The following is a 27,527-nucleotide window of genomic DNA, read 5'->3' as shown; positions in this document are numbered from 1 at the left end:
AGCTGGACTGTGAGTGACAGTGCAGAAGAAAAAAAAGAAATTGAATAATCACTAGCGGGTGATTACTCACTAGAAAGTGAGTTTGGGTTCCGGGACTAAATTATACACTTATTATTACGTTTTCATAATCCTATCTGTATTATCCTAATATTTAAGAAGTTTAACAATTAAGGAACTTTACAATATTTATAAAACTCTATAACAACATTTTATTTGGGACTGTGGATTAAGGATTGTTTCTCTCCTTTGAGTACACAAGTTTGTGGATTACAACCTTACTTGGATAAAGAAAAGCGGATTTAACTGGACTTAAGAAATTCCCTTTTCTCTTTTTTCTTTTCCTTTTTTCGGAGGGGAAATAGATGGAACTAAACATATAAAACAACTATTTTTATTACTACTTATTATTATTTATTTGGGGGATTTTTTTCTTTTCCCTTCTCTTTTTCTTTTTCTCTTTTTTTTGTTCAAATATGAAAGACTGCTGGAATAATTTTTTCCCTCTTGGCACTTCTAACGTTGATAAATTTATTTGGTCAGCATTGCTGATTGATAATTGATTTCCCCTTTTTTCTCATATCACAGCTTTTGCTCTCTTCTTTTCTTTTTTCCTTCCTTTATCTATTTTCTTCTTACATAGAATTTATATTTATTTTAGATAACTGGAATATTAATAGGATTTTGAAATTTACTTAAGATTATTTAATACATTAGTTATTATTGTAAAACTTGTAGACAATTAGTAATTATAGAACATACAATTATTTAGGAATTTGAATATTTAGAAATACTAGATATTAAACTGAAACTATCTATTTAAGCACTTAATTATTATATATTAATCATACAGTTCATAGTCAATAGCATTATTAATATATTGTAACATTGATTTAGTATTTGATAAGATCTGCTTAGAAATAGATTTTTTCTTTGTTTTTGTTAATAATTTATTTAAGAAAACATTGAGCTAATAATTATATGATACTGTGGGAAAATTTGTCAAATAACATGACCAGCATAATAACAACAATCAAGATTTGTAAAAAACAATCCTCTAATATTACACTGATATCGCAGGAATCACCTTCACACCAGAAAACATTAGATATGATGTTGTCTAAAGAAAAATCTGGATCAATGACTAGCTTACAATCAATTCAGGAAATGCTAATCCAGATGAAAGAATCAATGGCTAAATCTCAGATAACATTAGAAAGTAGTAGAGAAGAAGCAAAACAGCAGCATGAAAAACTAAAAGCAGAGATGGGCAACCTAAAAGAAAAAGTCAAAGGTATGGATGAAAAAATTGTGGATATTCAGCAAACACTACTAGAAAATGAACAGAAAATTTAAAAAATATAGAAGACAAGGTGGAGAAAGTTGAACAGAAAATGGAGGCGATTGAAGAGAAAAATGATGCATCAACAAGAAATTTAGAAGAAGCTATCACCCACTTAGAGATGGAGCGTGCATCATATAACTTACATTTCCAGAATATAGCAGAAGAAAAGGAAGAGAAGTTAGGAGAGAAAATGATAGAGATATTGGCTGAAATCTTACAAATGGAGCCACAAGAGATAATACGTGAAGTCGATGAACTATACAGAGTTTACACAAATTTTGCAAGGAGGCACCATTTACCCTGGGAAGTTCACATAAAATTTGCAGGAAAAGTTTTAAGAGATGGTCATGAAATCAAATAATTACTTACAAGGGCAAAGAAATCATAATATTGAAACAGGTACTGCGAAGAATAAGAGAAAATAGAAGACAGTACCAATTTTTAACAAAGAGATTGATTAAAGAAAACGTAATGTTTAGATGGCTGGCACCAGAGGGTATGATTATAACAAGAAAATCAGAATAGAAGCAGTGGAAGAAGCAAGAAACTTTTGTGAAGAAAAAGGGCTAGGACTGGAAAGAAAGTAAGGGAAGTAGAGAGGGATTAGAAGAAGCAAGCCAGAAGAAAGACGAATCAATCGCCACAGGAAAAAAACAGAAAGAAAACGAAAGAAAACTAGAACAGCAAAAAAAGACTCTGTTCCTGAACCTCCTTTTTCTCCCTGGTGGTCGTGTTTTTGCGATTTGATCAGACCTGGAGAGTCTGATCATAGAACAGGGGGTCTCCTGGTGTCCGAGAGGCAGATTGCCACTGCCTCGGAGAACAAGGATTGCCCCGCAGCTCCAGGGAAGAAGAACCGGGCATCAGCTACGGTGGGTGCCCGGCCTTAACAGAATGTCTACATAGGAGGAAATCAAAAATTCAACTAGAAGTCGATCGGAGGAAACAGATCACCAAAGGAAAGAGAAAAAGTATAAAAAGAATCCCATGACTTAGGTATTTCTAAAATTGCTAGAAAGGTCGAGCGATGGAATGAAGTAAAATTGAGTGGAGATTCATGAAACGGAACTTAACACTGCCGTGACGTAACAAGAACAAAGGACAAGTTTGAGCTTTAAAATTTATAAATATCAGTGGACCTTCTCCTGGAAAGAGTGAGTGCCACTTTATATTTGATTTGAGGGATCAGGAGCTGGTGATAGCCAGAATTTGAGAACATTGGATCGGCAGTTTATGCCTTTTGTGCACATGATGACGTTGTCATTACGGATTTAAAGGGACATTGCAAAAAAGAGGATTAGACTCTGGAAGAGAGAAGATAGAAGAGGCTAAAATTATATAGTGGATTGACTTTTTTTTAATTTTTCTTGAGATATAATCAATTGTGATTGGGACCCTATCCTAGATGGCAAGTTTGGACAGTGGATTGTTTTGGAACAGTTGCTGAAACTTGGATTATATCTGTTTTCTGGATCCATCTTGGATTTTTCTTCAACTGTGGAACTTGACTATGACTCCCTTTAATTGTCAGTTGGAATATGTTTGAAATCCGAACATTATTGTGCAAGAAGGATACTATTAGAAGAATAATCTACATATATATGGACTAAAAAGATCGGACAGTAACAATAGTTTAAGTATATTTGGATTCTTTTTTCTTCCTTCCCTTCTCTCTTCCTTCCTCTTCTCTACTTTTTCTCTCTTTTCTTTGTTTACAAATAGAATGAATTGCTAAAGTGTCTTCCCCCCTCCTTCTACAACCTTCTTATATTGTTATTTACATTGTTACTTTTTTGTTGCTATTATTACTTTGCCTTAAACATTTGATTATTAACCATCTAATCAACTAAATATCTATTAATAAGCAATTATTTTAAGTAACTAACTGTGATTAATTATTTGTAAAGTAGATAAGCAATAATATTCATTTGAAAGTAATTAATAGTAAGAAATCAAATAGTTAATGTAATAATTAAGTAATTAATTTAGTATTTAAATAATTTTACGCTAATTTAATAACTGTATTTTTATTTACTTATTTAGTTTCGTAAGTCAAATTACATAAGATATAAGTTACTATATTTGTATTCAGGTATTTGGTATTTGGTAAACCTTGGTAAATGAATTTTGGAAACGGAGATAAAATATTTAGAGCAGTGTTTCCCAACCTTTTTTGAGCCGCGGCACATTATTCATATTTTCAAAATCCTGGGGAACACTGAACAGAGGGGGAGGGGGGAGAGGGGCGGCTAAAGAAAAGTTTTGACAAAAAAAATCTTCCTCCATTTCGCTCTATTTCTCCCTCACTCTTTCTCTCTCTCTTCCTTCCTTCCCTTCTTTCTCTCTCCATCCCTCTTTCTTTCTTCCTCTCTTTTTTGCTCTCTTTCTCTCTCCCTCCTTCCCTCCCTATATGTCTTTCTCTCTCCCTTGCTCTCTCTGCCTCTCTTCCTATCTCTCTTTCATTCTCTCTCTTTCTTTCTCTCTTTCTCTCTCTCTTTCTCTCTCTCTTTCTCTCTCCCTTGCTAGCTCTCTTTCTTTCTCTGTCTTTCTCTTTGTCTCTCTCTCTTTCTGTGTGTCTCTCTTTCTCTCTCTGCCTCTCTTTCTCTGCCTCTCTTTCTCTGTCTCTCTTTCTCTCTCTCTCTGCCTCTTGCTATGTCTCTCTTTCTGTCTCTCTCTTTCTGTCTCTCTTGCTGTTTCTCTTTCTCTCTCTGCCTCTCTCTCTGTCTCTCTTGCTATGTCTCTCTTTCTTTCTCTCTCTCTCTCTGCCTCTCTTGCTATGTCTCTCTTTCTCTCTCTTTCTGTGTCTCTTTCTCTGTGTCTCTTTCTCTCTCTCTCTGCCTCTCTTTCTCTGTCTCTCTCTCTCTTGCTATGTCTCTCTTTCTCTCTCTCTCTCTGTCTCTTGCTATGTCTCAGCTGTGAGAAGAACGCCTGCCCCGCCTGTCCTGTAGCCCTTTCGCTGACAGCCTGGGACAAAAGCGCTCGGTGAAGGGACTGCAAGAGGGGCCGGGCGGGTGTTAGTAGCCAGATGAGGAGGACGAGAAGCCGCTGCAGCCACCCCCAATCCCCCCTTCCCCCCCCCTTCCCCTTCCAAAGGCCCCTGGAAAAAGGCAGGAGGTAGCAACGAGGCGCGAGGACAAGCAGGCAGCTTGGCGGAGGGGAAGCGCTGAGGGGCTCTCCTCCTTCCCCACCCCCGCACTTCTCTCCCGCCCTGGCTTTTGCTTCGCCCGCAGATTTCCCCGCAGTTCAAAAGGAGGCAAGAGGTGGCCTGGATGAAATTGCGGGGAAATCATGGGGCGAAGCGAAAGCCAGGGCGGACTCGCAAAGGCTGGCTCAGGCTGCATGAGGAGAAAGAGGCGGAGGGAAAGAAGATGATGGCAGCGGGACCTGCAGCTCGGTGGGCGTCTCCTCTGGGATGGAATAACTCTCTTTCTCATGCTGCTCCCACCATGGCTGCGCGCAGTCCCGGCGCCCCTGGCTGAAGGTCGTCCTGTGGCTGGTCTTGGGCTTTACGGTTGCTTCCTGGTTCCCTCTCCTCCCACCGCCTGTGTCTACCGCCAGCGCCTCATTCCTCGGGCCGGAGCTGCCGCTTCCTTCCAGGCAGCCCAGCCATGCTGCCGTAGAAAGTGCAGAGGTTATTGCCATAGCTTTTGCCTCTACTCAGGGAGCCATCGTAGTTGAGCTGAGCGAGAGGAAAAGGTGCGGTGACCACGGTGGCTCCCTGAGTGGAGGCAGAAGCTATGGCAATAACCTCTGTGCTTTCTACGGCAGCGTGGCTGGGCTGGCTGGAGGGAAGCGGCAGCTCCCACTCGAGGAACCCACGGCAACGGCCGCCGGCTTGGTGGGAGGCGACGGCGGGAGACACAGGCGGTGGGAGGAGAGGGAACCAGGAAGCGACTGTGCAGCCCAAGACCATCCACAGGACAACACTCAGGCAGGGGTGCCGGGACACAGGCGATGGGACTGCTCAGACAAGGAGCACAGCAGGACGGCGGCCGGAGGAGGAGGAGGAATAGGAGAAGTCGCAGGCTCCACCGCAGCTGCAGCCATCTCCGCGGTAGGAGCCAAGCCGGGCTCCAATGTTTGTAAAAGTTTCCGTGCCTCCTCACTGTGCAGCTTACAGGGATCTATGCCGGCAGCGCCCCACACAGCTGGAGCTTCCCTAGGAGCTTCGTGGCACACCTGGCCATGTCTCGTGGCACACTAGTGTGCTGCGGCACACCGGTTGGGAAATGCTGATTTAGAGTATATCAACTAGAAATTAAGTAAATTAAGTACAGTAATACCTTGTCTTACGAACTTAATTGGTTCCGGGACGAGGTTTGTAAGGTGAAAAGTTTGCAAGATGAAACAATGTTTCCCATAGGAATCAATGGAAAAGCCAATAATGTGTGCAAGCCAATTAGGAGAATCCAAAATATTAAGGCTAAAAAAAAAAAAGCGGCGGCCAGACAAAGCTGAGGCGAACACCTTTCTTCTCCCTTGAGCTCTATGAGCCTTTCCCTCCCGTTTTTGCCCACCTCTCCCTCCTCATCTCCCCCACACCTTTCTCCTCCCTTGAGCTCCATGAGCCTTTTCTTTCCGTTTTTGTTCACCTCTCTCTCCTCATCTCCCCCACACCTTTCTTCTCCCTTGAGCTCCATGAGCCCTTCCCTCCCGTTTTTGCCAACCTCTCTCTCCTCATTTCCCCCACATCTTTCTCCTCCCTTGAGCTCCATGAGCCTTTCCCTCTCCTTTTTTTGCCTATCTCTCTCTCATCTCCCCCACACCTTTCTCCTCCCTTGAGCTCCATAAGCTTTTTCCTTCTGTTTTTGATCACCTCTCTCTCCTCATTTCCCCCACACCTTTCTCCTCCCTTGAGCTCCATGAGCCTTTTCTTCCCGTTTTTGTCCACCTCTCTCTCATCTCCCCCACACCTTTCTTTTCCCTTGAGCTCCATGAGCCTTTCCCTCTCGTTTTTACCCACCTCTCTCTCCTCATCTCCCCCACACCTTTCTCCTCCCTTGAGCTCCATGAGCCTTTTCTTCCCATTTTTGTCCACCTCTCTCTCATCTCCCCCACACCTTTCACCTCCCTTGAGCTCCCTGAGCCTTTCCCTCCCGTTTTTGCCCACCTCTCTCTCCTCATCTCCCCCACACCTTTCTCCTCCCTTGAGCTCCATGAGCCTATCACTGGATCCGTGTCCCTCTTGGCTGGTTTCGGCCAGTCGAGGGGTGACACGGAGCTGGGTCCAGGAGATTGTCAATGCCTCCTTGGAGAGGGGGTCCTTTCCGGCCCTTTATAAGGAGGCACTTGTGCGCCCCCTCCTCAAGAAGCCTTCCCTGGACCCAGCCGTGCTTAATAACTACCGTCCAGTCTCCAACCTTCCCTTTATGGGGAAGGTTGTGGAGAAGGTGGTGGCACTTCAACTCCAGCGGTCCTTGGAAGAAGCCGATTATCTAGGTCCTCAACTGTCTGGATTCAGGCCCGGCTACAGCACGGAAACTGCTTTGGTCGCGTTGATGGATGATCTCTGGCGGGCCTGGGACAGGGGCTTGTCCTCTGTCCTGGTGCTCCTTGACCTCCCACTGGGTGAGATCATCCAAGGGCTTGGGGTGAGGTATCATCAATACGCCGATGATACCCAGTTGTACATCTCCACCCCATGTCCAGTCAACGAAGCAGTGGAAGTGATGTGCCGCTGCCTGGAGGCTGTTGGGGCCTGGATGGGTGTCAACAAACTCAAACTCAACCCAAACAAGACGGAGTGGCTGTGAGTTTTGCCTCCCAAGGACAATTCTATCTGTCCGTCCATTACCCTGGGGGGGGTAATTATTGACCCCCTCAGAGAGGGTTTGCAACTTGGGCGTCCTCCTCGATCCACAGCTCACATTAGAGAAACACCTTTCAGCTGTGGCGAGGGGGGCGTTTGCCCAGGTTCGCCTGGTGCACCAGTTGCGGCCCTATTTGGACCGGGAGTCATTACTCAGTCACTCATGTCCTCATCACCTCGAGGCTCGACTACTGTAACGCTCTCTACATGGGGCTACCTTTGAAAAGTGTTCGGAAACTTCAGATCGTGCAGAATGCAGCTGCGAGAGCAATTATGGGCTTCTCTAAGTATGCCCATATTACTCCAACACTCCGCAGTCTGCATTGGTTGCTGATCAGTTTCCGGTCACAATTCAAAGTATTGGTTATGACCTATAAAGCCCTTCATGGCGCCGGACCAGAATATCTTCGGGACCACCTCCTGCCGCACGAATCCCAGCAACCGGTTAGGTCCCACAGAGTCGGCCTTCTTCGGGTCCCGTCGACTAAACAATGTCGTCTGGTGGGACCCAGGGGAAGAGCCTTCTCTGTGGGGGCTCCGACCCTCTGGAACCAGCTCCCCCCTGAGATTAGGATTGCCCCCACCCTCCCTGCCTTTCGTAAACTCCTTAAAACCCACCTCTGTCGTCAGGCATGGGGGAACTAAAACATCTCCCCCTTGCCCATGTTGTTTTGCCGTTTGATTGATTGTGCCTGGTTTTTATATATATTGGGATTGTTTTATGAATTTTTAAACTTAAAATTGTAATTAGATTGGTGGGCATTGGATTTGTTACTATGTACTGTTTTTATTATTGTTGTGAACCGCCCCGAGTTTGCGGAGAGGGGCGGCATATAAATCCAATAAATCTAAATCTAAATCTAAATCTATAAATCTAAATCCCTCCCATTTTTGTCCACCTCTCTCTCCTCCTCTCCCCCACACCTTTCTCCTCCCTTGAGCTCCATGAGCCTTTTCTTCCCGTTTTTGTCCACCTCTCTCTCATCTCTCCTACACCTTTCTTCTCCCTTGAGTTCCATGAGCCCTTCCCTCCCGTTTTTGCCCACCTCTCTCTCCTCATCTCCCCCACACCTTTCTCCTCCCTTGAGCTCCATGGGCCTTTCCCTCCACTTTTTTGCCCACCTCTCTCTCCTCATCTCCCCCACACCTTTCTCCTCCCTTGTGCTCCATGGGCCTTTCCCTCCACTTTTTTGCCCACCTCTCTCTCCTCATCTCCCCCACACCTTTCTCCTCCCTTGAGCTCCATGGGCCTTTCCCTCCACTTTTTTGCCCACCTCTCTCTCCTCATCTCCCCCACACCTTTCTCCTCCCTTGAGCTCCATGAGCCTTTCCCTCCCGTTTTTGCCCACCTCTCTCTCCTCATCTCCCCCACACCTTTCTCCTCTCTTGAGTTCCATGAGCCTTTCCCTCCGCTTTTTTGCCCACCTCTCTCTCCTCATCTCCCCCACACCTTTCTCCTCCCTTGAGCTCCATGAGCCTTTTGTTCCCGTTTTTACTCACCTCACTCTCATCTCCCCCACACCTTTCTCCTCCCTTGAGCCTTTTCTTCCCGTTTTTGTCCACCTCTCTCTCCTCATCTCCCCAACACCTTTCTTCTCCCTTGAGCTCCATGAGTCTTTTCTTCCTGTTTTTGTCCCCCCTACTCTGCCCAGCAGAGCGCCCGTTTTTTGCGATCCTGGGATTCCTCTCCTGGGATTTCCCTACAGCATTGCAAAAATGCGGAAGTCAGGAGGTGGGGTTTCCCATGGAGGGGAGCCTCATGGGATCCCAGGATCGCAAAAACCTGCCTATGGCTTGCAAAGAAATCTCAGTGGCGGCTTGGCAGGTTCGTAAGGTGAAAAAAGTTCGTAAGAAGAGGCAAAAAAAATCCGAACCCTGGGTTTGTATCTCGAAAAGTTCATATGATGAGGGGTTCGTATCATGAGGTACCACTGTATATTAAATACAAATCTAAGAGTGGCTATTCAGAAAAGATTTTAGAGGCCTATCTAACATGTCTAACACGACATCAACCTTAAAAACTTCGAAAAAGCAGGCTTCTACCTTATCATTGCTTTCACAAGACTCTCCTTCCCAACAAGCATACTTTCAAAGAGAAATCTTCATCTCAACTGAGTCTTCAAACTATCCAAGAATCTCTGTTAGTGATACAAGAGTTTATGCAAAACCCCCAGATTTCAATTGATAACAACAGAGATGAAGTGAGACAACAACATGCAAACATTAAAGCAGAAATGGGAGAGATGAAAGAAAGTGTTCTGCCAGCGTGTTTCAACTGCACGTAATTACAGGGTAATTAGTCCAGAAAGACACACACCACACGATAAAAGGAAAACCCAAAAGTTTTTATAAACAGAAAAACAGAAACAGCTCCCTTTTTAAATGTCAAAGGGATTTCCTGGTACACACAAGGCATAGGTTAAATGCAATCCAATTGTTCACCCAATAACTGGGAACTTGAGTCCAATTCTAAAGTCCAGAGAGTCCACACACAGTCTTGAACAGCACAAAATGCACAATCTTGACGAAACAATGAATCAGATAAACTGCCACAAGGCTAAACCAGCACACTGTTCTTTTTATCTGTAGCACTAATTACAGCAGCTCCACCCAACCACAGGTGGCCTCATTTTCTCCTGTAATAATCCTTCAGTTGTTGTCCCCTATGCATCACTCTACGCATATGTGGATGTGTCATTAATTCTTGTTCAGAATCCAAGGATGATACAGATGATTGATCTCCTCCTGGACTGTCTGCCAAACTCAGATTCCATCAGGAGAAAAACAGGCCTGCGGCATATGGATGTTTCCCCCACATCCACCTGCACATTCCTTGGGGCAAGAGCTGGGCCAGAGCTAACCACAACAGAAAGAATGCGTGGAATGGATGAAAAAATTAAAAACATACAGCAAACTTTATTGGATTAAAAACAGTTGAAGGAGGGACTATTATTTTCTTACCAGAAAGTTAAAGACAATATAACCTTTCGTTGGCTTATCCCTGAAGGCTTGTCATTAACATGGCAAGGATCAAAAGTAAAAATTGAAAATCTTGAACAAGCCAAAATAATTTTTGGAAGGAAGTGGACTAAACATAATTAAACAATCAAGTAAGGACAATAGAGGAAGTAGGGATGAATTGGAGACTGCCAGCCAGGAGGAGGAGGATATTACAGAGGAAAAGAGAAAGGAAACAAGGAGGAAACAACCACACCAAGAATTGATTTTGAGTAGTAGATTGAGAGAACACAAAGACACCAAGAAATACTATAAATAGATATGTCGGGAGACTTGAAAATATTTCCGTTTAATGTAAATGGATTAAATAACCCCCCAAAAAGCAACCAGATATTTGCTAAACTTAGGAAACAAAGAGCAAAAATTATTATTCTCCAAGTTCACATTAAAAAAACTTAACAAAATATTATGGAACCCAAAATTAGGTAACTTTATACCAGTTTAGCTGACCAAAAGAAAAGAGGAGTAGCAGTATATATTGATGAAACAATAGACTCAAAACAGTGATCAGGACGGCAGAATATTAATAGTACAATTGAAACTAGACCTTGAACCTCTCATCATGGTGTCCATCTATGCACCTAATGAAAACCAACAAGAATTCTTTCGAAAATTACATGAAAAAATAACAGAATTAAAAATTGAGAATATGATCCTAATTGGTGACTTTGACGCAATTTCTAATAGTATAAATGACTACTCAGGTCAGAGAAAAGGAAAAAAGAAAAAGATCCTACCAATAACATTTTGGAAATTGAGTAGAGTTAGCCCTGAAAATTGTTTGGCGGGAATGCCACCCATTAACAAAACAGTATACTTTCTATTCAAATCCCCACAAAATTTGTACCAGGATAGATATGACTTGGGCGTCCACACACATTTCTGAACATATAAAGGACATAGAAATAGAAACAAATAGTTGGGCAGATCACAATCCTCTTGTAATTATTTGGAAGGGAACTAAGAAACAAATTAATTGGCAAATGAACCGAAATATTCTAAGAGAACCCCAGTATGTGTAGTGGATAGAAAGTGAATTAGGTTTTTTAAAAATAAATAAAAATGAGGAACCATCACCACAAAATTTGTGGGATATGGTCAAGGCCTTAAAAGAATTACATATTAATAAACAGAACCAAAGATTAATAGAAAATGTAAAATTGGGAAATTTATATACCTCATTGGCAGAGCAAAAAAAATGTGGTGTTGCAATATATGTGAAAAAAAATCCAGTCAATTCAAAAGAGATATACAAAGACCAAGAAGGTAGAATATTAATAAAACTGGAAATTGAATAAAAATATTTAAATTTGATAACAATTTATGCCCCTAATGAAAAACAAAAAGAATTTTACAAAATTTTGTATGAAAAAAATATAGAGTTAGAATTGGAAAATTTAATAATTTTAGGTGATTTTAATGCCATAGCAAATAAGTAATTAGATTACAAAGGTAAAAAAATAAGAAAAATAAAAACAAGTTGCCGAAGTCTTTTTGGGAAATGCGTGATGAATTTAAAGATGTTTGGAGGGAGAAACATAAAAAGCACAACAATATATATACTACTCTAACCCACATTATAGTAGGTCAAGAATAGATATGGCCTGGGCCACAGCATCAGTAAATAATGAAGTAGAAGAAATTGAGATTGAGCCCAACAATTGGGCTGACCACAACCCAATAACATTAATATGGAGAAAAAAGAAAAAAGGAACAAAATGCATTATGGACAGGAAAATTTTAAAAGAAAAACAATACAAACAAATGCTAGAAAAAGAATTAGATATATTTTTTCAAAACAAACAAAACAGAAGAGGTAACACCACATATACTTTGGGATACAGCCAAAGCATACATTCGAGGTTTGACCATCTCATATGCAGCAAAAAGAAATAAAGAAAAAAGAGCCCAGCAGGAACAATTAAAACAAGAATTAATGCAAATAGAAACTGATCTCCAAATCGACCCAGAAAGCAAAAACCTTAAAGAAAAGAGCAAGAAGAAATTGCAGAACAAATAAAATTAGCTAAGCAAAACTATTTTGAGCAAGCAAATAAACCTGGTCGTTGGTTGGCACACAAATTGAGGAAACAACGAGAAAGGAAAATCATAAACTAGAAGATAATGAGGGTAACATACGTACATTGTAGTAAAGAACAGAAAAAAAATAGCATGGGAATTCTTTAAAAAATTATACACACATGAAGAGGCAGATGAGGGTAAAATAAGAGATTTTATAAAATCAGTAAACATGAAGTCACTCACAGAAGAACAACAAACCTTAAATAGACCAATAACGATTACCATATTACAAGCAATAATAAAAGAACAGAAAAATAATAAGGCACCAGGTCCAGACGGTATACCGGTTGAATTTTATAAGCAAGAAATAAATATAATGGAAATAAATATGTTAGAAATATTCAATGAGATAGTTCAACAAGCGGAATTGCCACCGTCATGGTCCGAGGCACTAATAACACTGATCCCTAAGACAGACAAAGATAAGGAAAACATCCAAAATTATAGACTGATATCTCTTTTGAATACTGATAAAATATTTAGTACAATATTTGCAATGAGGATGAAAAAAAAATTAGATCAAATAATACACCAAGACCAAAATGGATTCTTACTTAAAAGACAGATCAGAAACAACTTGAGAATAATCAATACATTACAATTAATGAATCTAATGTAGGAATGAAAGTTTGAATTAAGATAGGCATAACATAGAGTTTGATATGGTTTAGACTGATGCAATGTAATTTTTTAATGTAAGGTGGAAAAAAGATTGTTGTGTTTTTGAGGTTTTCTTTGTTAATATTATATAAGCTCCATAGAATGTTTTTTTAATGAAAGAAAATGATTAATAGAAAAAGAAAATGTTTATATATGTACTTAGGTATTGTTTTTTATTCTATTTGAAAAAAAAATCAATACACTCGAATACTATGAAAACAACTGTCAGCTGCTTCAATCAAAATTTAAGAAAAATAAAACTCAAGAGTCCATTTCAGGTTCAAAAGTGAATTTGTCAAAAATCAGAACTGAAAGCAATGAAAGAGAAGCAAAGACTAAGGAAAAGGGCACGATACAATGTCGGTTGGTGGGCCCCAGGGGAAGAGCCTTCTCTGTGGCGGCCCCGACTCTCTGGAACCAGCTCCCCCCAGAGATTAGAACTGCCCCTACCCTCCTTGCCTTTCGTAAACTCCTCAAAACCCACCTTTCTCATCAGGCATGGGGGAATTGAGATATCTCCCCCGGGCCTATATAATTTATGTATGGTATGTTTGTAGGTATGTCTGTTTAAAAATGGGTTTTTTAAACTATTTTAAATTTTAAATTGTATATTGTATATTATTAGATTTGTTATGAATTGTTTTTTATCGTGTTGTGAGCCACCCCGAGTCCACGGAAAGGGGCGGCATATAAATCTAATAAATAAATAAATATCAAAACCCCTTTTGGAGATTGGCCAATTGCTAGTGTCTATAACCATCAGGTGGACGCATCTTCAACCTCATGTCACATTGATGGAATGCAGCTTCAAACAGTCTCCTCCTGGTCACCTGGTTTCTAGGAAAACGAAACGTATCCCACTCTACATTGGGAAACCAAACTTCACAGAGCCTCCTGCACTCTTCCCCCCCTCAATGACCAAAACCCCTCCCCGTTTCTCATGGCAACCGAAGCGTAGTAGAAATGTAGAATCATAGCTGGGTTGACGACAACACAGGAAAGTAGATAGCACTGTTTTTTCTTGATGCAGAAAAAGCCTTTGACAATGTGAATTGGAGATTTATTAAGATACAATTAGAAGAAATGAAATTTAGCTCCAATTTCATGAAATTAATTAATTCAATTTATTACAAGAAAAAAGTTATAAATTACAAGCTTTTGCTGATGATGTGGTTTTCATAACAGAATATCCCATGAAAACTATCCCAAAACTAATATATCAAATAGAAGAATAAGGAAAAGTGGTTGGATTAAAAATTAATAAAAACAAAAAAGGTCATAACTAAAAACTGCACTAGGAGTTTAATAGACCAATTGTTCCATTATCAGACATTAAGGTAGTAAGGAAAATTTAATATTTGGGAATTTGGGTATCAGCAAAATACACAACATTAAAAGAAGATAATTATAATAAGTTAATAGATCAAATAAGAAAAGAGCTATAGAGCTGGAAGAATTTACAAATTTTTCTTACTAGGAAGAATAAATGCTGTAAAAATTAGTGTCTTCCCCGGATTACTTTATGTATTCCAAACGATACCACTTAACCCAGGAAGGAATTTTTTCACAGAATTAACTAGGCTAATTTCCAAATTTATTTGGTTAGGTAAAAAAATGAGAATAAAATTAAAATCATTACAATCTGTAAAAGAAAGGGGAGGGTTAGGCCTACCGAACTGGAAATTATATTATTATGCCACAGGATTATCTTGGATTAAAGACTGGATAATCTTAGAAAATAAGAGAATACTAACTCTAAAAGGATACAATCTGCTTCTGGGGTGGCATGCCTACGTATGGTACGAAAAATGTAAATCACATACATATTTTAAAAAACACATACTTGGAATGCGCTAATATAAATATGGCAGGATATAAAGAAACACCATTATCGAAAAATACCTGAATGGGTCTCCCTAATTGAAACAAAATATCATCCAAGTCTAATACATTTAGACCAGTGTTTTTCAACCGGTGTGCCGCGGCACACTAGTGTGCCGCGAGACATGGTCAGGTGTGCCGCAAGGCGGCTCGCCCCCCCCGCTATTGCCCCCCGCCGCCGCCGCTGCTATTGGCACCCTCCCGCGGGAGGCCGGCAAAGGTTGCTTTGAAAGTCGGCCCCCTCGCGCCCATGGCTTCTCGTCGCTTCCCCGAAAGCTGCGCGTGTGTGCGCGCATGCACCCCAAAATACCCCCGCCTGCACCCTTTTTCACGGCCGCGCGCTCCTCATCCCCCTGCCAGCCCGCGGGGGGGCGGGGAGGCGCCGGCAGCAGAAGGGAAGGGAGCCGCGGCCGCCCCTGCCTCCCCACGGTGCCTCCGGCCCCCTCGGCCTTTCGGCGCTGCCCCCCGCCCGCCCCCTCTCCTCCTCTGCTGTCTCCTGCCTTTCGGCGTGGCTCCTCCCGCACCCAGAACGCACGCCCTGCCCGTCTCACCTTTGCCGAGAGCACTTTCGTCCCGGGCTCTCAGCAAGGGGGTTGCAGGAGAGACGGGGCAGGCGTTCTCTCAGCGGAGGCCAGCGAAGGTGATATTCAATGTCGGGAGCGCGCGGGCGGTTGCGCGCGCTCCTTACCCCCCTGCTAGCCGCTCGGAATATTCAAAATAAGAAAAACCTTCGCCGGTGAAGGCTTTTCTTATTTTGAATATTCCGAGCGGCTAGCAGGGGGGTAGGGAGCGCGCGCAACTGCCCGCGCGCCCCCGACATTGAATATCACCTTTGCCGGCCTCCGCTGAGAAGAACGAAGAGAGAACGAGAGTGAGTGAGAGCAACAGACAGCAAGATAGAGAGAAAGTGAGAAAGAGAGAGAGAGAAAGGGGGGAGAGAAAGAGATAGCAAGAGAGAGAACAAGAGAGAGAAAGAGTGTGAGAAAGAAAACAAGAGAGAGAGATAGAAAAAGCAAGAGAGAGAAAACAAGAGAGAGAAAGTGAGAGAAAGAGGGAGGGAGAGAGAAAGAGAGAGAGAGAAAGAACAAGAGAGAGAGAAAGAAAATAAGAGAGAACAAGAGAGAGAGAGAAAGAAAATAAGAGAAAAAGAAATAGCAAGAGAGAGAGAAAGCAAGAGAGACAGATAGGGAGAGGAAAGGAGAGAGAGAAATGAGAACAAAAAGGGGAGAAAAAAGGAGAAATGATTGAGGCAGAGAATGAGAGGAGAGAGAAACAAAAGAGAGAGAGGGGGTGATTCTTGAAGCATATGGTAAAAAGCACCCAAATTATAAGAAACGCTCCCCAGTCCACACCTGTTTTTGAAAAGAATAAAAGAGAAAAAACCCCAGCCCTCAACTGGTTTTGGAAATGGTTCCAGTGTGTATACACACACACACATAAGGGGGGGGTGACAGAGACAGGGATGGAAAAAGAGGAGAAGTGAGAGGGAAAAGGAATGAGGGAAAAAGGGAGGAAGAGAGAGAAATGACAAACATGAGAGAGAAAAGGGGGGAAGACAGGAGAAGTACCCAGAAATGAGATATAAATTTGAGTAGGGATGATTGATGATTGACTGTATTTATAAGGGGATGTTACATGGGATTGTATATACGAGGGGGTTATGTATGTATGTATGTATGTATGTATGTATGTATGTATGTATGTATGTATGTATGTATGTATTTGTGTCATTTTGGTTGGTGGTGTGCCCCAGGATTTTGTAAATGTAAAAAATGTGCCGCGGCTCAAAAAAGGTTGAAAATCACTGATTTAGACAATACTATAAGATATAAAGAATTATTGAAAGAACAACTCACTAAAATCAAAAGAAGAACTAGAAGAAAAAGGGAGACCATTAGATTGGTGGACATACTTACAGATACACGATACATATCAAAAACATAAGTCAGGACCTGGTTTTCAAATGACAGTGGTCTAGATAAGATAATTATGGGAAGAGATACAAAATTAAATGGCAAAATTTATAATTTTTTAATTAATTATGAAATGGAGGTGGAGATACAGTGGGGAAAAAAAGTATTTAGTCAGACACCAGTTTTGCAAGTTCTCCCACTTAAAAAGATGAGAGAGGCCTGTAATTGACATCATGAGTAGACCTCAATCACGAGGCAACATAAGAAAACACATCCAGAAAATCACATTGTCTGATTTTTAACGAATTTATTTGCAAAGTATGGTGGAAAATAACTACAAAGAAGCAAGATTTCTGGCTCTCACAGACCTGTAACTTCTTTTTAAAGAGGCTTCTCTGCCCTCCACTCATTACCTGTAGTAATGGCACCTGTTTGAACTTGTTACCAGTATAAAAGTCACCTGTCCAAAACCTCAAACAGTCACACTCCAAAGACCAAAGAGATGTCGAAGGACACCAGAAACAAAAATGTGCCACCTGTGGTACCCATGCCATAGGCTCACCATCACTGCCTTATACCATCCTAGACGGGAGGATGGGAAGCCACTGAAGCCTAGGGAAGATGAAAAATGGGCCTACCAGGCCCATCAGATGTTGGAAAACTGTCCATTTCTTGCCTCCAGGGGGGCAGGGGAGGCTGTTTTCAATCTCTACAGGCATTGAATTATGGGGGTGGGCACTCGTGCATTTGCAATAGTGCACACGCACAGGCTTTCGGCACCCAAGGGAAAAAAGGTTCCCCATCACTGTGCTAGATTGTATCCCTCTGTTGATGCAGCTCATGATTATGTTGGCTTTTTTTAACCGCTGCTGCAGTTGCTGGCTCATATTTAGTTGTTTGTCCACCAAGACTCCTAAACCTCTCTCTTCATACGAACTTTTCAAGATACGAACTGGGCGTTCATGATTTTTTTGCCTCTTCTCACGAACCATTTTCATCTTACGAACCCTCGCATCTCTCCCGGCTGCTGCTGCTGTGAGCAGCGGCCAAAACAAGCGCTTTTAAGTTTGTAGACTATGAAGATCGCAAGGGAACTGGAGCCAGGCTTTGCCGTGCAGGGTCTCCATCCCCCATCCCTTCTGCTACCATCATGGCAAAGCACCAAGGCATTGGAGAAGAGAGAGAACAGGCAGCAAAGGTAGCAGCGGGTGCGGGGCATTTTGGAAGAGAGTTCGGGCATAGAACGTAGCAGGAAGCCAGGGGCATATTGAAGAGAGTTTGGGAACAGAATGTAGCAGGAAGCCTGGGGCATATTGAAGAGAGTTCAGGGACAGAACGTAGCAGCAAGCCAGGGACATATTGAAGAGAGTTTGGGCACAGAACGTAGCAGGAAGCCATGGACATATTGAAGAGAGTTTGGGCACAGAATGTAGCAGAAAGCCAGGGGCATATTGAAGAAAGTTCAGGCACAGAATGTAGCAGGAAGTCAGGGGCATATTGAAGAGAGTTTGGGCACAGAACGTAGCAGGAAGCCAAGGGCATATTGAAGAGAGTTTGGGCACAACGTAGCAGCAAGCCAGGGGCATATTGAAGAGAGTTTGGGCACAGAACGTAGCAGAAAGCCAGGGGCATATTGAAGAGAGTTTGGGCACAGAACGTAGAAGCAATCCAGAGGCATATTGAAGAGAGTTTGGCCACAGAACGTAGCAGCATGCCACAGGCATATTGAAGAGTTTGGGCACAGAAAGTAGCTGCAAGCCAGGGGCATAATGAAGAGAGTTTGGGCACAGAATGTAGCAGGAAGCCAGAGGCATATTGAAGAGAGTTTGGGCACAGAACGAAGCAGGAAGCCAGGGGCATATTGAAGAGAGTTTGGGCACAGAACGTAGCAGGAAGCCATGGACATATTGAAGAGAGTTTGGGCACAGAACGTAGCAGAAAGCCAGGGGCATATTGAAGAAAGTTCAGGCACAGAATGTAGCAGGAAGTCAGGGGCATATTGAAGAGAGTTTGGGCACAGAGCGTAGCAGGAAGCCAAGGGCATATTGAAGAGAGTTTGGGCACAACGTAGCAGCAAGCCAGGGGCATATTGAAGAGAGTTTGGGCACAGAACGTAGCAGAAAGCCAGGGGTATATTGAAGAGAGTTGTGCACAGAACGTAGAAGCAATCCAGAGGCATATTGAAGAGAGTTTGGGCACAGAACGTAGCAGCATGCCACAGGCATATTGAAGAGTTTGGGCACAGAAAGTAGCTGCAAGCCAGGGGCATAATGAAGAGAGTTTGGGCACAGAATGTAGCAGGAAGCCAGAGGCATATTGAAGAGAGTTTGGGCACAGAACGTAGCAGGAAGCCATGGACATATTGAAGAGAGTTTGGGCACAGAACATAGCAGAAAGCCAGGGGCATATTGAAGAAAGTTCAGGCACAGAATGTAGCAGTAAGTCAGGGGCTTATTGAAGAGTGTTCGGGCACAGAATGAGCGTTGACTCACCTGATACACTCTTTCTCTTTGTTGGGGAGTTGCCAATCAGGATGGGTTGTACTCGCTCGTCAGAGGCGTGTCCGAGTCATGAAAACTATAAATATGCTGGAACCGCCCACAGGCCCAGTTTTGATGACAAAGTGAAAACGTTGACTCAAGTGGCAGCAGACTGCTAAATTGTCTAAACAAATTTTTTTCAAATTATATGCACAAATTGTAACCCCTAGAACGGAGTGGGGAAGTAGATAGGCAGGTGTAGAAGAAATATGAGGTAGAGAACGGTAAAGGAAGGGGGGACCTGATTGACAACTCCCTAACCAAGAGAAAGAGCGTATCAAGTGAGTCAACATTCATTCTCCTCGGAGGGGGGAGTCGCCAGTCAGGATGGGACGTGTCGAAGTTATTGTCCCTTTGCAGGACCCTTCTGCCAAAAGCAGCTTGCGTCGAAGCAAATTTGTTGACCTTGTAGTGACAAATGAAAGGAGTGAGGGAGGTCCAGGTAGCTGCCCTGCATAGCTCCTCCAATGGGCATTGAGTGGCCCAAGCCGCTGAGGTGGCTGCGCTCCTAGTGGAGTGAGCAGTGATGCTCAGAGGTCTGTGAATGCCTTCCACATCATAGGCCTTGGCGATGGCACACCTTATCCATCGACCAATGGTAGAGGAGGAGGCTTTGAGGCCAATCTTTTGGGGCGAGAAGAAGACAAACAGAGCCTCGTTTCGTCTGATAGGCTGTGTTCGTTTGAGATAAATACGGAATGCTCTCTTAACGTCTAGTGTGTGCCATCTATGTTCTGATGGGTGAGATGGACGGGCAAAGAAGGTGGGCAAGATGATGTCTTGGCTTCTATGGAAGGTCAAGTTGATCTTGGGAGTAAAACATGAATCAGGACAGAGGACTACTCTATCCTGGTGGAAAAGGGATAAATCTTCTCTGACCGATAAGGCTACTAGCTCGGAGATTCGTCTGGCTGTGGTGATGGCTATAAGAAATGCTACCTTGAGAGAGAGGAAGCGAAGAGAGGCCTCCTGTAGATGTTCGTAGGGTGGCTCTGTCAGGGAATGCAGCACTTTTGGGAGATCCCAAGTGGGAAATCGATGGATAACAGGGGGGTTGACGTTAGAGACACCCCTGAGGAATCTGGATACTAGGGGAATGTGAGCAAGTGAAGCCCAGTTGTCACAAGCAATGATGGAGGAGAGGGCCACAGTATGTTGGCGGATGGTGTTTGTAGACAGTCCTTTATCCAGGCCCTGTTTCAGGAATCTGGGGACCTTGGAAAGAGGGATGTGAATGGGAGAAAGTCCTTGTGAGTTGCACCAGGAAGAAAAGGTCTGCCAAGTTGAGGAGTAGATGCACTCCATGGATGGTTTTTGTGCTTTGTGGATGTAGTCGATAACGTCATTGTCGAAATCCTGGCTCCTCAGGACGCTCCGCTCAAAAGCCAGGCAGTCAAGCGGTATTGGCCTGGATCCAGGTGGAGCAGGGGACCCTGGGAGAGAAGCTGTGGTTCCACTGGAAGATGCTATGATTCCGCTGCCGACAAGATCTTTAAGTCTGCTTGAATGTTGTCTGTTCCCGAGATGCATTCTGATCGGAGAGAGGTTAAATGTCTCTCCACCCAAAGGCCAATTCTCTTGGCTTCTGACATCAGGGTCTTGGATTGGGTGCCACCTTGCTGGTTGATGTGGGCCTTGGTGGCCATATTGTCATTCCTGATAAGGACATCCTGTCCCGTTATGAGATGATTGAAACTCTTGAGAGCTAGAAAGACTGTGTGTAGCTCTAGCCAGTTGATTGAGCAGGAAGCTTGATTTGAGTTCAAATGCCTTGAGCTTGCTGGTTGTGGCAGTGGGCTCCCCAACCCGACAGACTGGCATCTGTGGTGATTGTTATGGTTGGGGAGGCTCGATACAGAGTGCCTTCTTCGATGGCTCTGGACTTTCATCATATGAGGGATCTTCTGACCTGTGAGGGAAGATGAGTTCGTCTTGCAAGATGCGCCTGACCCAACTTTTGGAAGGGGAGGAGAAACCACTGGAGGTCTCGGGAGTGAAGTCAGGCCCAGGGAACTATGGAGAAACTGGATACCATTTCCCTAGTAAGGAGGAGAGGGAAGGGAGGGGAAGGGTCACCCTGGACCTGAGAGACCAACTCCCTAATACTGTTTATCTGCTCAGGGGAAAGAGTGAATAGACCCTCGGAGTTTATGATTGTGCCCAAATGAAGGATGGAGGTGGAAGGGGTGAGTTGGCTCTTTTGGAAGTTAACTGAAAAACCGTGGGCTGATAGGACTTTGGTCGTGATCTGGAGGTGGGCCTTAGCCTGGTTAAAGGAGCTGGCTAACACCTGCTAAGACAGACAGGACCTTCGTGAAAACACGAGGGGCTGAGGAAAGGCCGAAGGGAAGGGCTCGGTATTGGAAATGCTTGCCCTCATAGGAGAAGTGGAGAAACCTGCAGTGTTCCTTGGCAATGGGAATGTGGAGGTAGGCTTCCATTAAATCTAGGGAGGACATAAAGTCGCCCTTTCTGATGCACGCTAAGATGGTCTTCAGGGTGTTGAATTTATGGTATTTCAAAAAGAAATTATGGCTTTTAAATCCAAGATTGCTCGCCAACCTCCGGAGGACTTAGGGACAATAAACAAAATAGAGTAAAAACCCTGTCCTAGAAACTCAGGGAGACAGGCCTGAATGTCCAGGAGGTGTTGGATAGCCTGTTCCATGACGGCCCTTTTGGAGGGGTTCCTAGAGACAGAACAGGAGATAAAGAAAGAAAGAAGGGTGAAGATGAGTTTTAAGTGTAAGCTGTGGGTAATGGTGTTGAGGACCCAGGGGTCTGAGCAGGTGGAGGCCCAATGGGAGGCAAATTTGCCCAGGCGGCCACCTATTGGAACTGAAGACAGTTCAGGAGGAGGGGATCTACCACCTACCTCTTTGTCCCTGGTGGTTTCCGGTGGACCCCCGAAAGGGTCGTTTGGTCCCTCTACTTCTCGAGGCCTTGTCTTGGGCATTGCGAACCTTGTAATTTGACTGAGATGGACCCTTGTAGTGGAACGATTGGTCTGGCTGACGAAAGGGTCAGCGAAAGTAAGGGGAAGGGCATTGGGTGGTCTTCTTTTGGCTCGAAGGTAAGATCTTCTTGTTCTTCAAGTCAATGAGAAAGGGCTCAAGGACATCACTAAAGAGGTTTTTCCCCTTATACTCTGCCGATGCGAATCGCCACTTGTGCTTGATGTCTACCTGCCATTTCTTGAGCCAGGTCATCCTCCTGGCCACCACTGAGGAGGCCATGGTCTTGGCTGCAAACCTGGAAGTGTAGAGGGTCATGACAAATAGCAATTGGCAGGTGGCGAATAGCTTGTTCAAAGTCTGCTGAGCTGTAATGTCAGAGGCTGAAATATGCTCCTGTAATTATCTAATATAGATCAGCATGGTTCTGGCAAAGAAGGAGGATGAAAATGCTCCTTTAATTGCCCAATCTGAGGCTTGGTGGGTTTTCTGTAGGACCTGGTCGATCTTTCGGTCCTCTGCCTTGAGAAGCTCATCTGCTTGTCCTAAAAGGGTCTCTGAAGAGTGCAAAGCTAGGACAGGAATGTCCACTGCTGGAGGTTCCAGAAAGGATGAAAGCTTCGAAGCTGAATTGAAGAATCTTTTTTCTAAGCTGGAAGGAGCAAGACCTGCCGTGGGATTCAGGCATTGCTTCATGACGGTTTCTACAAAGAGGGGAGGAGCCGGCACAACATCCTGTTCCTCCGTATAAGGTATGAATAGGGTCCCCACCTGTGTAACCGAAGGTTGAGGCTGAACTGGAGGGGCTGTCAGGCCCGCTGCTGTTCGAGCCTTCAACAATATGGTGGAGAACAGCTCCGTCGGAAACAAGGCTGCTGACATGGATAAGGCTGGAGTGGCTCCCTCATCTCCTGAGAGCCCAGCATTACCCTCCTCTGGGGTTTCCTTGTCAGAAAAATCCGAGTCTTCATCGGAAGAGTCGGACCAGGACCCCTGAATGGGTCTTAAAGACAGAGAGGGTTGGAGTAGAGGGGCCACTGCTGGTCTAGGAGGCAAGGTGGTCGTCAGGTTGCTGATATTGGAGGCCACGCTGCTTTGGACCACTGACTCAGTCCATTTCTGCACAGCTACAGGATTGAAGACCAGAGGAGAGGCAAGAGAAGCTTCTTGCTCATGGGTAGATTGTGATGTCTGCTGCATCTCTCCTGTAGGAGGAACTGGAGGAGCCGAGGGAGCAATCAGGATAGTAGGAGAAAGAGGAATTGGGGGTCTAGGGACTCCCAAGTTCAGGTTTTGATTAGGTAGGCCCGCTGGAGCCCAGATGTTGGCAGCGAGCGGGGGGTTAACCCCCGATGGGGTAGCGGGAGAGGAAGCAGGACCAGGATTCCTGGCTGGAGAAGGAGAGAGGGCCCTAGCCGCTCTTTCATGAATGTGCTGAAGGGTTCGGTCTCTACGCTTCCCTGCTCTGGAGGACTGAGCGATTGGATTGCTCTCAGGAATAGTAGAGATGGTGTCAGGATCTTCCTGGAGAGGCCTATTGGTTTTCTTGGTTCTTTTCCCCCGCCTTGGAATTATCTGCCATGTTTGGACAGGGTAGGCAACAGGGAGGTTGGAAAAAAAGGGGGGGGGAAGGAATGAGCACTCCCCTGTGGTCAATCTGTAAGGTGGTAAGGGGAAGAATTTGATTAAAGACTGTATGTCTATTGAACCTTACTCTTGGTACTACTATCAAATTTAGGCCTAGCTCAATTGTACCTGGAGGCCCAGAAGGGGAAAACTCCTGTATGAATGATATTATTTATTCTCCGTCTATAAGCCCTAGAGGTCCCCAAAGGCCTGGAAGACAACTGAAGCCCTAGAGTAGGCCCAAAGAGGGGCCAGAGGTCTCAGCTGGTCAAGTCCTGAATCAAAATAATTCTGGGACTGCTCCAATGCTCAAGTTTTAAGACCCTAAAGGTGGGGAGCAGTCAGGCCTAGGAATAGTGGGAAGGCAAGAGGCTTCCCCTAGGCTGAAGGAGGGCCTATTAATAAAAACTGCCAGGAGACCCTGTAAATAGGAGCGGGGCCGTGCCTGCTGCGTCACCAGCAATATGCCTCTGGCTTGCTGCTACGTTCTGTGCCCAAACTCTCTTCAATATGCCTCTGGTTTGCTGCTATGTTCTGTGCCCAAACTCTCTTCAATATGTCTCTGGTTTGCTGTTATGTTCTGTGCCCAAACTTTCTTCGATATACCCCTTGCCTGCTGCTACGTTCTGTGCCCGAACTCTCTTCCAAAATGTCCCTTGCCTGCTTCTACGTTCTCCACCTAATCTCACTTCCAAAGTAACCTCTCACCCGCCACTTCCTCCAGTCACCGTTTTCTTTTTTTAAAACCTTAAAGTTTTGGATTTTTCTAATTGGTTTTCACGCATTATTCACTTTTACATTGATTCCTATTGGAAACATTGTTTCATCTTACAAACTTTTCTACTTATGAACTTGGTCACGGAACGAATTAAGTTTGTAAGACGAGGTATCACTGTATTTTCCAAGGTATAGACGTTAGGCTGATCGGTCTGTAGTTTCCTGGGTCTGGTTTTGGGGGGTGGTGGTGGTGGTGTTGCCTTTTTTGTAAATGGGGACCATGTCAGCTCATTTACAATGTTAATGATCTTCAAACCTGCTCTTCCACATCTCTGTAATATAAATTCCTTCAGATACCATATTACCATATTATCACTCACCTGAGGATGTGGGCAGTAACAGACGGGCCATACCAATCTCCAGCTTTCTTTCCTGAATTATGCCCAAGATCAATTAATTGGTGGATCCCAAAGGGTGCTTGTGGCTGATCTGCAAACCATGAAATAATCTTACGGTGGTAGCATTCCTTCTCCAGTTCATCAGATCTGCAGGTATTCCGATGAGCCCACAATTCCCAGGGGCCTATGGTCTTATTAGTGGGGATGGATGAAGTGTTGTGCAGATGGGAGATGCTGGGACAGGGCAGAGAGGCAGCTTTCATAGGCTGTATATCTGTCAAATTGGTAGTGATAAGAACCTCTGACCAGGTCCAGTCTGAAAAGTGAAACACAAAATCAAGAAAAATAAGAAAGGATAGCAAGCCATCCAATTCCGCAACACCCATAGAAAATAATTGAAGTATCATTTATTCACTCAATAGCAAATGAACTGTAACAGACTGTATAACTGTTGAACGTATGACCCACATCTGATATCACAAATTAAGTGCTATTCACATTTTCTATTTTTATACAGATGTCCTCTTTGCTCTTAAGATGGAAGATGACAAATCCAAATAAACTATTGAATTAGATAACTCTTTAAGATCAAAATGTAAACATTGCATTTTGGGACAAAATTTAAACATTATACATTCCAGATACTTATCCTGTATTTGTTAGTATAAAGGCATGAAAAGTCCCTTTCAGTTGTCTCACATATAGCCTTGCCATTCACCTTTGCTAAGAAAATGGACAAGGAGTCCCTGTGCAAGCAGCATCTGCCCACTGCGCAACATACAGCCCCAGCCACAGTCAGTGGTCCATGAAGTGCCTTCAAGCTGCTGAAAATCTCGACGGTAAGTCAGCCAGATACGAGAGGCAAAGTCTTTCTGGAAGCGCTCCACATTCTCTTCAACAAAAAATAAAATTCTGTCAGGTAGAGGTTCTCTGTGGCAGAAGCACCATTTTTTAAAATCAAGCCTCAAAGAAGTCTGAAGACACTTTCATACAAACTAAAGTTGCAGGAAATCTTAGCACATACTGTATCTTTTGAAGCATAAGACAAGGCAGGGAGAGAAAGATTATAAGGGGCTAGCATAAAATAGTTTCCAGACTTTGATGAATCTAGGTACTTTTTTTAGGGAAGGGGTTCCTGACAATCTTCTAAAACATAGCAACATTCTTTAACATGGATGTATGAACTGTTTAGCAGGTTGCTGAGATTTTTAGATTTGTTTTTTAGAGAAAAGGAAGGGCAGTAAAATAGAACTCAGCTAAGTGGTGAGAAGATCCTGCCCTATTGCATCAAACTTACTCACCCTCTTCTCCAAAGTGATAGACACGTCCAAAGAGATGGACTGGGGAAACCTTGCTGAAATTGGTTTTGATTCTGAGACTCCAACCTGAGACGAAAAAGGAACAGGAAATTCAATTTTAGATCATGTGATATGTCAGTTTAAAGCAATTGACCAATCCCTTTTTTCTTATAGAAGTTTCTGAGGGAATGTGTTACCTGACTACCAGTTTTGCAACAGTACATAATCTTCATTTGCACAAATGTATAACAATAGCAGAAAAACAATCCACTGAACACAGCCTTTTCCCTGTTAATCTCTTTTGTCAATGAGGCAATCAAGGAATAAGAAGCAAAAGGAGTCTCAGGGCAGGAATACTTCAAATACATCCCAATTATTGGCAATGTGCATAGGGTGGAGGTCTAACCAACACACATTAAATTCATAAATATGCATACATATATTAAAAAACCCTAGTTGAACTCTTTGTCCTTAGAATACAGGTAGCCCTCGACTTATGTCACAACTGAGTCCAAAATTTCTGTTGCTAACTGAATTTGTTAAGTGAATTTTGCCCCAATTTATGACCTTTCTTACCACAATTGTTAACAGTTTTGAAGTTAGTAATACATATGGTAAGTCAATCTGGCTTTCCTATATTCACTGTGCTTCTCAGATGGTGACACATGATCCCAGGACACTACAACTATCATAAATATGAGTTGGTTGCCAAGTATCTGGATCTTGATTACATGATCATGGGAATGCTGCAATGAGTCATAAGTCACTTTTTCAATGCCACTGTAACTTTGAATGGCCACTAAATTAACTATTGTAAGCCAAGGACTACCTGTATGCACACCCATTTACACCTGCAGTGTTAATGGCTGTGACTAATGATGTAGCCACCCCGAGTCCTTGAAGAGGAGCGGCATACAAATCTAATAAATTATTATTATAAATTATTATTATTATACAGTGACTAATTATATCTATATGGATACTAGAAAAAGGTTGTCAACCCTGGACCCATTTTTGAGCATCTTCAGAGTTGCCCATAGCAAGGCTGGAATGAAGTTGTGGGAAAGGGAGGGGGAGTAGACATAGCTGGGGGAATATATAGCCAAAATAACATTATTTCTTCTGGGAACCAAGAACACTCTCACCAGCACCTGGAGGGGCATGAATGGGAGAAAGACCTGATTGGGGCATGTGATGGTTGTATGTATATGAAAGAGCTTTGGGTGGGGAAAACCCGAGGAACTTCAGAGTCAGGTTTTCACAAGCTGTGCCAATATAACATGCCTAAT

At 43.5% G+C, this 27,527-nt stretch overlaps 1 protein-coding gene across 3 annotated transcripts in view; it reads right to left on the bottom strand.

Moving 5' to 3' along the window:
* The window catches only part of ATG4D (autophagy related 4D cysteine peptidase), a 64,881-nt gene that overhangs the window by 24,904 nt on the left and 12,450 nt on the right, over positions 1–27,527 (bottom strand). For all 3 annotated transcript variants that reach the window (XM_070741785.1, XM_070741787.1, XM_070741786.1), the window contains 3 exons: positions 26,242–26,325; positions 25,659–25,832; positions 24,923–25,256 (listed from right to left, as the gene is read on the bottom strand). In XM_070741785.1, the coding sequence (XP_070597886.1) occupies positions 24,923–25,256; positions 25,659–25,832; positions 26,242–26,325 (592 nt within the window). The remainder of the gene's footprint in view (positions 1–24,922; positions 25,257–25,658; positions 25,833–26,241; positions 26,326–27,527) is intronic.

Source organism: Erythrolamprus reginae, chromosome 2 (genome assembly GCF_031021105.1).
Source record: "Erythrolamprus reginae isolate rEryReg1 chromosome 2, rEryReg1.hap1, whole genome shotgun sequence".
Classification (NCBI taxonomy): Eukaryota; Metazoa; Chordata; class Lepidosauria; order Squamata; family Dipsadidae; genus Erythrolamprus; species Erythrolamprus reginae.
The sequence above is the reverse complement of the archived record's forward strand: the minus strand, read 5'-3'. Positions and strand labels throughout refer to the sequence as shown.